This window comes from Ochotona curzoniae, unplaced genomic scaffold, assembly GCF_017591425.1.
Source record: "Ochotona curzoniae isolate NIBS_2020 unplaced genomic scaffold, NIBS_Ocur_1.0 contig_908, whole genome shotgun sequence".
Taxonomy (NCBI): Eukaryota; Metazoa; Chordata; class Mammalia; order Lagomorpha; family Ochotonidae; genus Ochotona; species Ochotona curzoniae.
The window spans coordinates 7,008,435-7,022,235 of record NW_024466607.1 but is presented as its reverse complement, the minus strand read 5'-3'; the positions used below and the strand labels follow the sequence as shown (position 1 = coordinate 7,022,235).

The window sequence follows — 13,801 nt, the reverse complement described above, 5'->3', positions numbered from 1 at the left end:
AGCTGTGGGTGGGCATGGCTCACTTTGCTGAGTGCTGCTTGCCCCACGCTCCTGCCCCAGACCCGCGATGGGAGCCTCTGTCTTCCCACCTACTTCACTCAAGGCCTTGCCTGATGGTGCCTCTCAGCCCCTGAGCTGACCCAAGGTAGGTTGCAGGCTAGATCCTTGGGGTCTGGGGCTCTGTGTCCTTTGGAAAGAGCTCCCACAAATAAGGGCTTAGGCTGCCTTCAGGAGTTCCTGCACGGAGGCTGGGACATTATCAAAGACTGAGGCTCTGGACTAGGCTGTCATAACCCTATGTCTGGGGTGGGAGGCCGGGGCTCAGTTTACTCACCTGTAAAATGGGGACGTTGGACCCTTGAAGGTGTTGAATTTCGTGAACTATTCCAGATTCCACATGCGAACTTGGGAGGGAGCCAGCAGCTGCCTGAGGATGGGTGACAGCATGCACAGATGTGTGTGTCAGGCATACACCCATCATGTGCACCTGGCCCTGTAATGGGAGGTCCGTGTGCATCAGCCGCAGTGGGCACCCTATGCCCTGTGAGCTCACCCTGGCTCCCGAGCTGCACGCAAGCCAAACTCACATGGATGCAAGTGCCAGGCAGCCACCAAGTGCCTCGATGGAGCTGTCATTTAGTGCCAAAGTGTGTGTGAGGGGGCACAGGTGCCCAGAGACCTTTAGCTAAACCTGTGTTGGGTCTCCCAGCCACACCCAATACAGAAGAACAGGCAAGTCTCCACTCCCCCACCCCCCCACCCCCCCGCGAGACACAGCCAATAGGAGATAGGGCTGTTATAGTGGCCCAAATGTCAGAACTAGGTGACTTTCACTGGAGCCCTGGGCTTGAGTCTGTGAGCCAGTGTGGTACCCGGGAGCTACTGTGAGCAGACCTTGGTGTCAGGGTAAACATGGGTCAGTTTAGTCACCGCCTTGATGGTTGAACTTGCCCACACCCCACTGCGTGCCAAGTACTGTTCTGAACAGCCTGTATGTGGAGCTCAGTCAGCAACTGTGTGAGCCGGGACAGTTGTGTCCCCACACTGTGTTGGGGCAAATTGCAATACTTAGAGATGTACTTGGGGTGGGTGGCTGAGAGAAGAGGGGAGGAGAGGGCTGTGTGTGTCCATGTGTGCAGAGGGACAGCTAGGACACTGCACCTGCTGGCTGTCGGGGTCTCCCCATCAGCCCAGAGAGGATAGGCCATGCCTTGGTCAAGTCGTAGTCGCCAGGCCTCCTGCAGGCTTCCTGCTCTCAGTCTGGTGCAGGGAGCTGGGGCAGCCCTGCCCCTGTCAGCACTGCATGGAGCAATTGACTCCTCTGCCCCAGGGTCCACACATGTGCCTGGGAGCTCATTCCTGTCCTTAGAGAACAAGGCTGGCTGAATTCTGCCCCTTGCCCTGGGTGCAGGCAGGGCCAAGTACAGGCTTCCTTGGTCTGTCGCCCCGCCCCAGGATCAGACCCCACTCTGCTTCTAGCCATGTGAACTACTGACCCTTCTCAGGATTTCTCAAACTCTGCATGGCTTTGGCAAGCCAGCTAGGGTGTATAGGCCTCAGCCTGGGTCTAAAACCTAGCTCTGGCACTTGCACACCTGGTTCTAGGAGGAAACCCAAACTCTGCCACTTGCACACCTGGTGACCTTGGACTCCGTCATGTCTCCGCTCTGAACCTCCATTTGTTTATTTGCACATGGGGGGCCCAGAAGGCCCAGTCCTCTGGGCAGCAGAGAATGGGTGACCTTCAGCCCCCTCTGTGAGGCAGGTGGCTATTGGGTTAGCCACTGGCTCCCCAGGTTGGGGAGAGCTTGCCGAGGTGACTCGGGGGCATACCCACGTGCATTGTCAGCCATCATGACCTCTTCCATTGGTCATTTGTTCCACCCTTGACCAGTGGTACCCCAGTTTACCAGCCCCTCTCTTTGTTATCTCACCCATCTCCAAAGCCTTTTTGGGGTGCATTTGAAAGCCATGGAGCTGGGTGGACTCAGGAGTCCTCACTTCAGACATAGGGAGGTGGGGCCCAGATGAGGCTCTGGGGTACCCTGCAACAAGCCTCTAATGAGTCTTTGGGGGTCAGCAGGGGACAGTTTCATGGCTAGGGAAGAAGCCAAGCTTTAGACCTTGCCCTGGAGTGTGTGGTTTTGTGCTAGAACCCAGCAGGCAACCCCGAGACATGGGGTGGGAGGTGGAGACTGGAAATGTGGCAGCCTCAGATTCCGATGGAGGACCACCAAGACTCCTCCAGGCAGCTGTGAACCACGGTAGCCCTCCCTCAAGGACTCCACGAGGCAGGGAGTTGGGGTGCCGAGTGGTGCTCTGGGTGTGAGTGGCAGGTGTGAGAAGGCAGCATGGGTCCCCAGTGCCTGAACGGGCATCCCTGGAGGCCTTGGCAGAGCTGCGCGAAGGAGCAAGGGCAGCAGAGCCCATGGGTGGTCTGTGTGTGCAGGTGGCCGGCACCAGCACCAGCCTGGAGCAGATCATAACACTGAATTTTTCTTGCAGCCGAGCAGTAGCTGCTGGTAAACACCATCTTTAGTGCTGGAAGCTGCCGCCACCACCACGCCACCACCTGCCAACCTGACAGAGTTAAATATGAGCCCCGTCTACCCAGGTTTGAAACCGGAGCTTTCACTTCTGTCTGGTGCCCGCTGGAGTCCTGCGGGCTGGGGCGGTCGGGAACCTCCCTGTCCCCGACCTCCTCATCTGGACCTAAAGAGGCTGGAGTCTGCACCTGAGTCTCACCACTGATCTGGGCCGGGACCTCAGTTTTCTCATCTCTAAAGTGGGCTTGTGCATGGATGTACCAGGACTGACCGTGTGGCGGCTGTGCTTGGCAAGGATTTAGGGGAGCCCAGGAAAGACAGCAAGGTCACTTTGGAAGTTGCTCAGGAAATGATTAGTGGAAGTTGCCTTTCTAAAGACATGGCGTGTGGTCCCCAGGAGTGAGGCACTGCTTTACAGAGTCTCAGGTCAACCATCCCGGGCCAGCATGTCCTGGTGCAACCCTCTCCATACTAGTGGTGTCTGCTCTCTGCTTATTCACTCTCCCAGAGGTGAGGAGCTCACAGGAATCCACAGTGTAGAGGCTGTTGGTCCCTACGCTTTAAGTCCCTGGGAGCCCTGAACGTGTCTTCCTTGTTGGCAAGCAGTGATGGTGCTGGGCCTTGTGTCGGGTAGCAGCCAACACCAGCACCAGGCTGCAGGATGATGGCTTGAGAAAGGAAAAAATGTGAGCAGAGTGTAGCTGGGGGGATCCTGGGCAGAGGTAGCCTGAACCCAGGCTTAAGGGTCTATAGCACAAACCCCTGGGGGGGCGCCTGTGCCTGACCTGCTACGTCCCAGGCTGTGCCGTGGTCCCCCTCTGTTTCTGAGTTGGCGTAAGGCAGGGGGAGCGTGGAGAAGCCCGACTGAATGAGGAAAGTGTTGGGGCCACAGCTGTTGACCAACATCTGCGAGCAGGCAGTGCCTCCCACTGTGGATGGAGCCTTGCGCCCATTGGACAGATGGCAACACTGAGGCTGATGGGTAGGAGTGACCATGGCGCTCAAAGCCATGCCTTGGTTGGTTTTCATGGAGCCGGGACTTACTGCCCAGCCCTGGTGATGGAATGGGTGTTGGGCCAGTTTTGTCGCCCAGGAATCCATCTCATTCCAGTTCTACAGCACGCAGAGGGGCCCCCACCTGTTGGCTTTGCTCAGCACTTTAGCCTTCTTACAGCTCAGAAGGGGAAGTTTGAGGAAATAGCCACCAAAGCTTTTGGGGGGTGCCTTTTTTTGTGGGTCTCCAAAGTAATTCTGGGCCTGGCAGTGCCTCCCTGGGGATCTCGGTTGAACCTGCTCCACCCCCATTTCCGGCGTAGACTAGAAGGGGGTTGCCGGGAGGGTGATGGGGTGAGTCAGGGCCTGGCCTGTTGCTGCTGACTCACCCAGGCCCAGGCAGAGGGGGAGGGAGAGGAAGTCACCACTGTCCCCACAATCCTCCCCTTCCATCCTGCACCCCATAGCCTAGCGACCAAGCGGCTGATCGCCCACAGCACAGCAGGAAAGCAAGCCTCCGAAAGCTCAGTGCTAAGAGCACCAGCAGTGTCCAGCGAAGACAAGTGACCTACAGGTTGGGAGCCAGGACTCCCAGGATCCCCATGTGTGCAGAATCCACGGGTGTGCCCGCTCTGAGACCTGTGTCCGGCCGTGGAGGTGGCATGGTGCCTCTCCCCATCAGTGAGAGGAGAGGAGAAAGATCTGTCGTTTGCTGGTTCACTCCCCAAGTACCTGGCCAGGTAGAAGCCAGAGCCCAGAATTCACCCCTGACCTCTCTCATGGGTGCCAGGGACCCAAGTGCTTGAGCTGTTGTCTGCTGCCCGTCAGGGTGCATACAAACAGGAAGCAGAGTCTGGGCGTGGGACGTGGCAGTGACATGAGACGCCTGTGTCCCAAGCAGTCTGTTTGCACCAGACGCTGGCCTGTGGAGCCGTTTGGAGTGTGCTGGGGAGATAATCCTTGAGACTGAGCTTCTTGTAGACAGGTGTCAGGTCCGGCTCAGCTGGGCTGGGGGGGCGTCCTGCCACCGCCCCTCAGTGGTGCCTGTGAACTCCTCTGAACCTGTTGGACCGTTTCTGCTTTACTTCTGCAAAGCCAGCCATCTCTTCCTGGTTCTGGACCATGGGTCCCCGAGGAGAGGAAGGCCATCTGTGTCTCTCGCGGGGTGGGGGTGGGGCGCATAGACTCTGGACCTGGTGTATAGAAGGTGGGCAGTCAGTGGGGGTCCGATGAGAGATGGTACTGTTGCTGCAGACCAGCCATCCCCTCTCCCCACCCCAAGGGAGCACTGCCCAGGGCCAGAGGAAGTGCCCCCTGTTCTTTTCAAAGCATGGCTTCAGGAGGGCAGGGCTTAGGACACTGCTCAGCCAAAGGGCTGGCTATAGCCACTGTGGTCGGTGGTCCCTTTTACATAGAAAGGCAGCTCCCGCCCCTGCCCAGGCACCCAGCACCTGAGGAAGACGGTGGCCGCTCCCTGGTGCTGGGGGAGGGGCCCCTACAAGGCTCCCTGTGTCCCGTGTGGCCTCTTGGCAGTGCTGCTCTCCCAGATCCTAGAGGCTCCTACACACCCCACTCCGGTGTGTGAGGTCAAGGGCTCTAGGGCTAGCCGTTTGATTGCGAATCACCTTGGGCAGCAGCCTCAGCTCTGTACTGAGTGAGTGGGTTGGTGCCTGGCTGGGCTCATTGCAGGGTGTGCCCATGTGGGTTCTCCTGGGCATCTACCATGAGGTGGGCATCTGATCCCCTGCTAGTTACATCTGTTGTCTTCTGCCAATCTTTGATACCGCTCTCCACTTCAGGAGTATCAACTCTGTCTCTGGCACATAGCAGGGCAGGCTCTTGGCAAACGTTAACTTGAGGGCTTGCCAAAGGTATCCTGGCTCAGCGTTGCCAGGGACCTCTGAGGGGCTAAGGGGAGTCACTTCGTCCAGGGCACCCAGCATCATTAGAGCTACACCCAGACCGGGCTATGCGCCAGTCACTGCCTTAGCCTGGCTCTGTGGCTGGCCTGAGATCCTGCCTCTCCGGGCTACTGTGAATCCTAGCGCCTCTGTCCCCGGCCCAGTTCTGCCTGCCTCTCTGCCTCACTTTCTTCTCTGTGCCTGAACCGGGTTCTCGGGGCTTTGGGTCATGTTCTGCCATTTGCAAGCAGCAAGTGCTGGGACAGGTGGGAGCAGACTTCTTAAGTTTCTGCATGGGGACGATGGCTGCAGGCTGCACCTGCTCCATGTCCCCACCTGCATCCTGGCAGTGTCCCCAAGTCCAGTCTGTTCACCCTTGCCTGTGAAAACAGGCTGATGATGTCAGGCCCCCTCCCTGCCCCCGTCCAAGCTGCAGATCTGGCCCTAGGCCATCCCCTGTTCTGGGCCTCAGTGGCCCCAGGGTGGGAAAGGTGGGGTTCTCATGAAGCCAGAGCTGCTGCAGGGTGAGGACTGAGCAAAAGCTAGAGGAGGTGCCAGGAAGCTCACCTAGGTGGCACTTAGGGTGAGGGTTACTAGTGGGGCCAGAGATGGAGCACACCTCCGTAGCAGTCAACCCTGGGTTGCCACAGGCCCCATCCCCAGGGAGGTCCCAGCCAGTCTCCCAGACTGAACTCACTTTCACTAAGACAGGAGATGGCCGATCATTGTTTCAGCTGGTTCCCGGCTCAGCCCCGTGGGGCTTCCTGGATGACCTCACCAGCTCCAGCCCTCAGGGCCCTGGGCTGCCTGGTCAGCACCTCCTGACCCACAGAGGACTCTGGCCAGCGGCTGAGTTCAGATCCTGGAACATGCGGGCTCCCATGTGGGAGCTGCCCTTTGCTGCAGTCCCCACTCTGCCCTGTGGCCTCGCTGCCAGCAGCTCTGCCTGTTCTTGGTTCATTGCGCGCTGGGGTGGTGGAGCGTGAAGGCTTGAGTTGGGCTTAACCCCAGGATTGGCTTCTTGGGAGAGAAAAAGAGTCTTCCTTTGACTTCTGTTCCAAAACAGGTGTGCCCCAAGGGGGTGTGATGGCGTCACATAGCTGCCCCGCTAGCCAGTGGCAGGCTGTCTGTCCTGGTGGGTCTGTGCTTTCCTTTGGTGTCCCCGATGCCGCCTGCTCCCCCAGGCCCTGAGCCATGTCCCAGTTTGCGATTGCCATGTGCCATGCGTCCACTCAGTGGCCTGCAGCTGCTGCTGAAGATCGCCGGAGCCCGTTGCTTGTGGGAGCTGCAGCTGGTGACCCGTGACGGCTGCGGTGGCACGCGCTTGGACTTTGGAGTCCCTCCTCGTGGCTCAGGTGGCCCCGGAGCTGAAGCTCAACACGGTGCCAAAGAAATGTGCATAGAGTCGGCGCTCAATGAATGCACTGCTGTTCCTTTTGCTTTTAGTTTTGAGTTGACAAAAGTTGCGCCTGTTGGTGGTGTAGGACAGGATATTTCAAGCATCGGAGAGTGCCCAAATCCAGTTCATTAACTTGTGCATTACCTCACAGAAGTGTGTGAGTGTAAGGTCACACGGGCTGGCATGAGGACACTTGAAATCCATGCTTGCCCACTGTCACGTGGCTGTGCGTCACTTGCACTTTCCCTCATGTGTAGCTGAAATTCTGTATCTTTGGACCCATACCTCTTCCATCTCACCACTCTGTTTTGGCCTTCCCCACTTTTTTTTCTCTTTTTATGAGTTTGCAAACAGAGCATCGGTTGGGTGGGTCTGTGGTGCAGTGGGTTAAGCTGCCCTGTGCAGCATCCGCCTCTCATATCCAGATGTCTGATCCACATTTCAGCTGCCGCAGCTTCCGGTCAGCACCTGAACATCAAATGCTCGCCTCCCTGGTTCCTTTCTCTAAGCTTACAGGTGTGGTACCTGACACCCAGTAGAATAAAACCGCGGTGTGCTGGGTGGTGGTCTTCAGCCATAACTGAAGCTTATCACTTGCTTGGCCCGTGCCTGGCCTTGTACTGGGCACTGCATGTGCCTCATCCCGTTACATCCCTGTGGGCAGCTGTTACTTGTTGTTCTTGGTAAGGAAGCTGAGGCTCATGCATCATGACATGCTCCAGATCACGCAGCCTCATCCTGGCCTCCATCAGAGAGGGGAGACAGAGAAAGATCTTCTGCCCACTGGCTCACTCCCCAAGTGGCTGCAACAGCCGGAGCTGAACCAATCCAAAACCAGGAGCCTGGAGCTTCTTCCGGGTCTCCCACGTGGGTGCAGGGTCCCAAGACTTTGGGCCATCCTCTACTGCTTTTCCTGGCCACAAGCAGGGAACTGGAGCCAGTGGGATACAAACCAGCACCCGTATGGGATCCTGGTGCATGCAAAGCGAGGATAACTACTAGGCTATTGCACAGGCCGGACCTGCAGTCTTGCCCAAGGTGGCAGGAACTCCTTAGCAGCCGGGTCAGGGCCAGGAGGATCTTGGGTGCTGTAGTCTCCTGGAAGAAGTGCAAACACTGCTCATCTAGCAGAGGAGATGCTGTGCTGCAGGGTTGGGGTGTGCAAACAGGTACAGAAAGTTCCCAAACTTCCAGCCGATTTTTCCAGGAAAAGGAACCAAAGGTCTGGGCTCCCCATGGCATGGGAATGAGCTGCTAGGTGCCATAGTCCATGCCCGTGGGCTCAGCAGTGTGGAGTCCTCCCATGTACCTTGGCGTTGGGAGAGCCAGGGCAGAGGTTCTGCCCCAGTCTCCTGCCCCCAGTCTCCTTGCTCCCTGTGTGCTGCCTCACTGTCCTGGCTCAGCCTCAGCTCTCCTGCCCTGCCAGAGCTGAGCATCTCTTCCAGCGCAAGAGCGCCTGAGCAGAGACAAGGAAGCTGGGTTTGCACTCAGCTCGGCCAAGTGAGAACTGCCAGGGCTGGGGGTAGGTACACCGAAAGGGGATAACGGGCTGTCTTACAGATCTTGATGAGGCTGACACGGGTTTGAATGTGGCTGCGTTACAAGCCAGACTCAGTCACAGCTGTGACTGGCTGCCACCAGCAGAGCAGAGACCAAGAGGGTTTGCAGCGGGGCTGGACAGGAAGCTTGTCTGACTGTCAAGGGCTGTTCTGGTCACTCAGAGCTGTGAGAACTGAAGAGGGAGCTCCTAGAAAGAGGGTTGCATGTCTCCGCTGCTACAGAGCAGCTCTGGGCCCCTGCCAAGGACAACAGCGCTCATCCCAGGGCAGTGGCTGCTGCGAGCCTGCTGATGCAGCGACTGCCGTGAGCCTGCTGATACAGCGGCCTCAAGCCTGAGCAGGCTCCGCACGAGGGCTGGCCTGCAGCAGGGGTTACGGGCCTGACCCTGGGTCTGTGGAGATGGGGTGGCTGAGGTCAGGCCAGGCCAGCAGAGGGACAGCAGTGGGGTTGACGGATCTCAGGTGTACAAGGAGCAAGAAACCTTGATTTGGAGGAAACCAGCCAAGGGACAGGACACATTGTCACAGTTGCTGTTACTATTGACCGTTGTGGGGTCAGTATTGCTGGTTTTGACCTGAACGAGAGAAAAGCCTTGTGTATCCCAAGGCCCAGGGTGCGCCTGGTCACAGCAGTTGTAATGGAAGCACCTGCCACTCAGATGGACTTGCCATGGGCCTTGCACTGTTCATGCCCCTCCCCACTTGGGTAATGCTCATGACACCCCCGGGGAAGTTAACACAATCACCCCAAGTTTACAAATGAGGACACTGACAGAGAGGTTGAGTAACTAGCTGAGGTCACCCAGCCTCTGGGTGAGACCTCATACTCTGAGATTCCTGTAGTTGCCGGCTGCTAGCTAAGCCCTGAGGCAGCCACTGGGGGAACTGTGAGCTCTGGTAGCTGAGGCCAGAATACCATGCAGCAAGGAGGACTGAGGACAGCCTGTGCGGTCAGTGTCCTCTGCAGTCCAGGCTGAGCCGGTGAGGACGGACGGGCTGGGGCATTGGCCAGCTGTCTCTGTTGTGTGAGTTGCTTCAGCCCTGCATTGGTACAAGATCAGAGGTAGGCGGAGGAAGCTGCTGCACGTGCCTGGGTGAGAACATGGTCACCATGGTGATGGTGAGCCGGGGGTGGCTGCCAGAAACACGCAGTGTGGTGGAGAGCAGAAGCAGAACCACTGGGATGGGCCGAGCCCTCGCAGAGGCCAGCTGCTTACGGCCAGGCAGCCCCGGGGGCTGTGGGACGAGTCCCCAGGATGGGGCTAGGGAGTCCGCATCTGCACCTCCCCAAGCACACGTGGGCGGTCAGAGACCTGGGCAAGGCCGCTGGCGGCCGTGGGGTGAGGCAGCTCTGTGGCAGGGGCTGAAGCTGGGCAGTGGGCTACATGTTCTACCAGTGCGCATGGGCCTAGGCTCGCTGCCCACAGGAGAGTGGGGAGAGGGACCTGAGGGGGCTGGAGGAGCCCAGCCAGATGCTCCAGGGCACTGACTGAGATCTGTGCCCCTCTCCCCAACATCAGGCATGTGGCAGCCCCTGCTCTGCCCCCCTCTAGGCTCCCAACATCCTGGCCAGCAGTGGGGTTGATGGATCTCAGGTGTACAAGGAGCAAGAAACCTTGATTTGGAGGAAACCAGAGCCTAGGGAAGAGGAGGTCTTAAGGAGTCTCCTGAAGCACCCCCGCCAATCCCTGTGTTTTAGCAGGTTCTCAGTGCTAAAGTAGCAAGTGGGTCTGGGGGCCCAGAGTGCAGAGCTAGGGCTCTGGACAGCCACAGGGGAGGAGGTTCCTGATCCTGGCAGGGTCCATTCCAGCCACGGCCAGTGGTGCCCTGGTGCCAATGGTGCCCTGGCGTTGAGAGCCAGCAGAGGCTGAAGCACGCCCCCTCCCACCTTCTGTCCGAGGGCCTGCCTGGCCTTTCAGTCCCCTGGTCCTGTCTGGGGAGTATCCAGGAGGGCGGCCCCTGCCTCTCTGGCTTCCCTCCCTGAGACCTTCTCCAGGGGGGAGCTGAGCCCCACATCCTCCAATTATGCGCCCACCCTGGCGGTCCACAATGGGCTGTCCAGATAACCATCGGGGGCGTGCGAGCAAGAGCAAGCGAGCACAGGCTGGAACAATGCTGGCCGCTGGGGCTATTTTTACAGTAGCCACAGGCCCGCCGGGTCCTGCACAGGGCCTCGAGGGAGCGGCCAGAGAAAGGCCATGCGGATGCTCCTCCAGACAGAGGAAGGACTCCGGGGGCTGCAGGAAGCCTCGCTAGGTCTGCTGGCTGCCAGATAGTGAAACAATCGGGGTCCCCCACCCCATGCCGGGTGGAGGGAGGATCCCGAGGGCAGGGGTTTTGCCGTGCCTTTGTGCCTCTGCCCCTTAGAGTGGCACGGCTCTCTGGCAGCCCACTCTTTACTCGCCTGCAATCTCAAGGCTGCACGGCTTGCCAGCAACTGACTCAGAGGTGTACGAATGGATGGCAGGTGCCACGCAGGGAACTACCTTCCTAGCAGCACACTTGTTCAGGCCGAGGCAGGGGGCACTGTGTGAACAAGGCAGGTTGGGAGTCCATCTTCTGATGGAGGATAGAGCCGGGAAGCAAGGGGGCCAGTCAGGGGGCCAGGTGCCCTAGATAGTGGTGAGCCCTGGAGGAGACAGGCTGGGCTGCCCCCCTGCCCCGAGGCTGGTGCATAGGTGCTGCCTGTGAGCTGGCCAGGCTGTGTTCAGGGTAGGCTGCACCTGCTGTGACGGGGTAGCCGTGAGGAATGTGAACTCTGTGTGGCCCAAGCTCGCAGCTTTCCAGGAGCACGAGGCAACTACGACTTCTGTGTGGTGATGGCCACCCACTTAGATGGTTGGAAACTTCGGCGTTTGGCTGTGAGTCAGCCATCATGCCATCTGCCCCTTTTATCCTGCAGGTGGGTGCCTAAGAGGGCCCAGTGGGCTCACCTGTGGTGCGGCTGTGTCATGTCAGGAGTGAACACTGAGGGCAGGGGACCACATCTGGAGTCACGGTTGTCTAATGTCTCCTGTTTCTTACTGGCTGGGACACGGGTTGTTCTTGGCCATCCTTGTCTGTTCTTCGTCAGCAAGTGCGGTCCATCTCCTGCTCATGTAGCCATGACGAGAAGACAGCACACTTGAAACCACCCCGGGAAGTGCAGAAAGAAGGGGCTGGCACCTGGTGTAGTGGGTCCAGTTGCCACCTGCAGTGTCCTGTGGGCGCCACTTCTGAACCCACTCCCTGATAATGGTCTGGAAAAGCAGCCAAGAGTGGCTCGAGGCCTTGGGCTCTTACTTCTCCCGGGAAGACCTGAAGGGAGTTCCTGGCTTGGGCCTGGCCCAGCGTTGGCCAGTTCAGCTTTCTGGAGGGTGAACTGGCAAACAGCAGTTCCCTGTTCAACCCTGTCTGTGTGACTCTGTCTTCCAAAACAAATAAGAAAATAAATATTTGAAAAACAAACAAAGCAGAAGGCTGCTCTGTGGCTGGCAGCAAGCCTCAAGGAGAGTGAGGTCTCAGCAGGAGTGGCCTGAAAGGGACGGAGTGTGTGTGTGTGTGTGTGTGTGTGTGTTTTCATTCCACTTGCTTGTGCAGCTCCTGCTGGCTGAACCCCACAGAGAGCCAGAGGGTGAGGGGACCTAGAGCCGCAGTTGCCGGAGAATGGCCGGGGAGGGGCGGGAAAGGAGATTACTGGGACTCAAGCCTAATCCTCGTAGCACAAAGCCTTACTTTTCCTGCTGCGACATGTGACTGGTTAATAGATGGCAAACAGAGCTTCCAACATGCGTTCTCTGTCGTGGGCTGCAGCCCACTGCCCAGTCCTGGGCCTATTCCAGCCAAGCATCCCTCCCCGTGCTCCGCAGGTCCCTCCTGGGAGCAGCCACACAGCACTCGCCACACTGGGCTCCGTGTCTTATACCAATCCAACATCAGAAAGTCGGCTTGTAATTTCTAGAATGTGCAGGCAGGTCTGTCCTGGGGAGGGTTCCTAGCACTGCCTGGGGTGTGTTGGGGTTTTGTGGGATGACACAGGTGAAACCTTTGAGGTGCCCGGGGAGCTGAAGCTGTCGGTTGTGGGCCCTGCCAGTGTACAGCGTCCCCCAGTCTGAATTTTGGGATCCCTGGCATCCTAGAAGGTACCGGATGATGGGGTAGGCAAGGGACTGCGAGGCTCCTGCACGGGTCCAGGCATGTGGCAGCAGCCGGCTCCTGGGTGCCAAGGGCAGGGCTGTGTTGCTGACTCCGTGGTTGGCCCTCATTGCTCTGTATGTACTCTTCTGTCCCCTGCAGAGAGCGAGGAGATGGCCAACAAGGAGAAGCTGCAGTGTCTGAAAGACTTCCACAAGGACATCCTGAAGCCGTCACCTGGGAAGAGCCCAGGCACGCGGCCTGAGGATGAGGCTGAGGGCAAGCCCCCACAGAGGGAGAAGTGGTCCAGCAAGCTCGACTTCGTGCTGTCAGTGGCTGGCGGCTTCGTGGGCTTGGGCAATGTCTGGCGGTTTCCGTACCTCTGCTACAAAAATGGCGGAGGTGAGGCTGCACCCCGTCTCCACCCCCACCCCACCCCCGACCTTAGAAACACAGCGGGGGGTTCTTTGCTTTCCGTGGGATTTGGGTTCCTTTGGGACTCAGATGAGTGTGCTAGATGCTCCCCAAAATGAAGCACGAACCCTTGACCCCATTGCCTGCAGTCATAGGGGGTATGGATGGGCCAAAGCTGCTTGCAGGTGCTGGGCAGGAGGCCTCCGCCCGAGGCCTGGCCCCTCCATCCTCCCCTGGCTCGCACGGCCCAGCTGGAGAGGCCACCTCCTGCACCTTCCTCTGTCTACCTGGCCTCAGCAGGCAAGGATGTGAAGGTGGTGGTGGCTGAGATGGGTCTTGGGGCCGCAGCCCTGCATAGAGAGAGGCGGATGAGGAGAAGGCTGATGGTGGCCCCTGCGACGCCAAAGCCTCGAGGTTTGGAGTACTTGGTAGAGGTCCCATGGGCCTCGTTCCCAACAGCCTTGCTCCACCATACCCTTCTTCCACTACAGCCTTCCTCCCCCATGGCCTCAACCCCATGTCCTCCTCCTACAATGGACTTGGTCCCTCACAGCCCTTATTCCCCCAAAGCCTTCAACTCCACAGCCTTCACCTGTTCTCCCCGAGTCCCTCAGATGGGAGCTCTTGGGAGCGTAAACCTTCGACTCTGGCCTCAGTGCTGGGCCCAGCCTGACCCTTGCCCCGTCTTCTCTCTTTGCAGGTGCATTCCTCATACCATACTTCATCTTTCTGTTTGGGGGTGGCCTGCCTGTGTTCTTCCTGGAGATCATCATAGGCCAGTACACCTCTGAAGGGGGCATCACCTGCTGGGAAAAGATCTGCCCCTTGTTCTCTGGTGAGTAGGAGTCAAGGCTTGCCAAGGGCCTGGGGTGCAGC

General features: G+C 58.5%; 1 protein-coding gene across 5 annotated transcripts in view; it reads left to right on the top strand.

Annotated features, from left to right (window-relative positions):
• SLC6A6 (solute carrier family 6 member 6) overlaps positions 1-13,801 on the top strand; it is a 64,641-nt gene that overhangs the window by 21,758 nt on the left and 29,082 nt on the right. For 3 of the 5 annotated variants that reach the window (XM_040995263.1, XM_040995261.1, XM_040995262.1), the window contains 3 exons: positions 2,506-2,614; positions 12,674-12,913; positions 13,626-13,760. In XM_040995263.1, coding sequence (XP_040851197.1) covers positions 2,596-2,614; positions 12,674-12,913; positions 13,626-13,760 — 394 coding nt within the window. In that variant the 5' untranslated portion in view covers positions 2,506-2,595. The remainder of the gene's footprint in view (positions 1-2,505; positions 2,615-12,673; positions 12,914-13,625; positions 13,761-13,801) is intronic. The other 2 variants (XM_040995265.1, XM_040995264.1) reach the window with 1 other exon arrangement.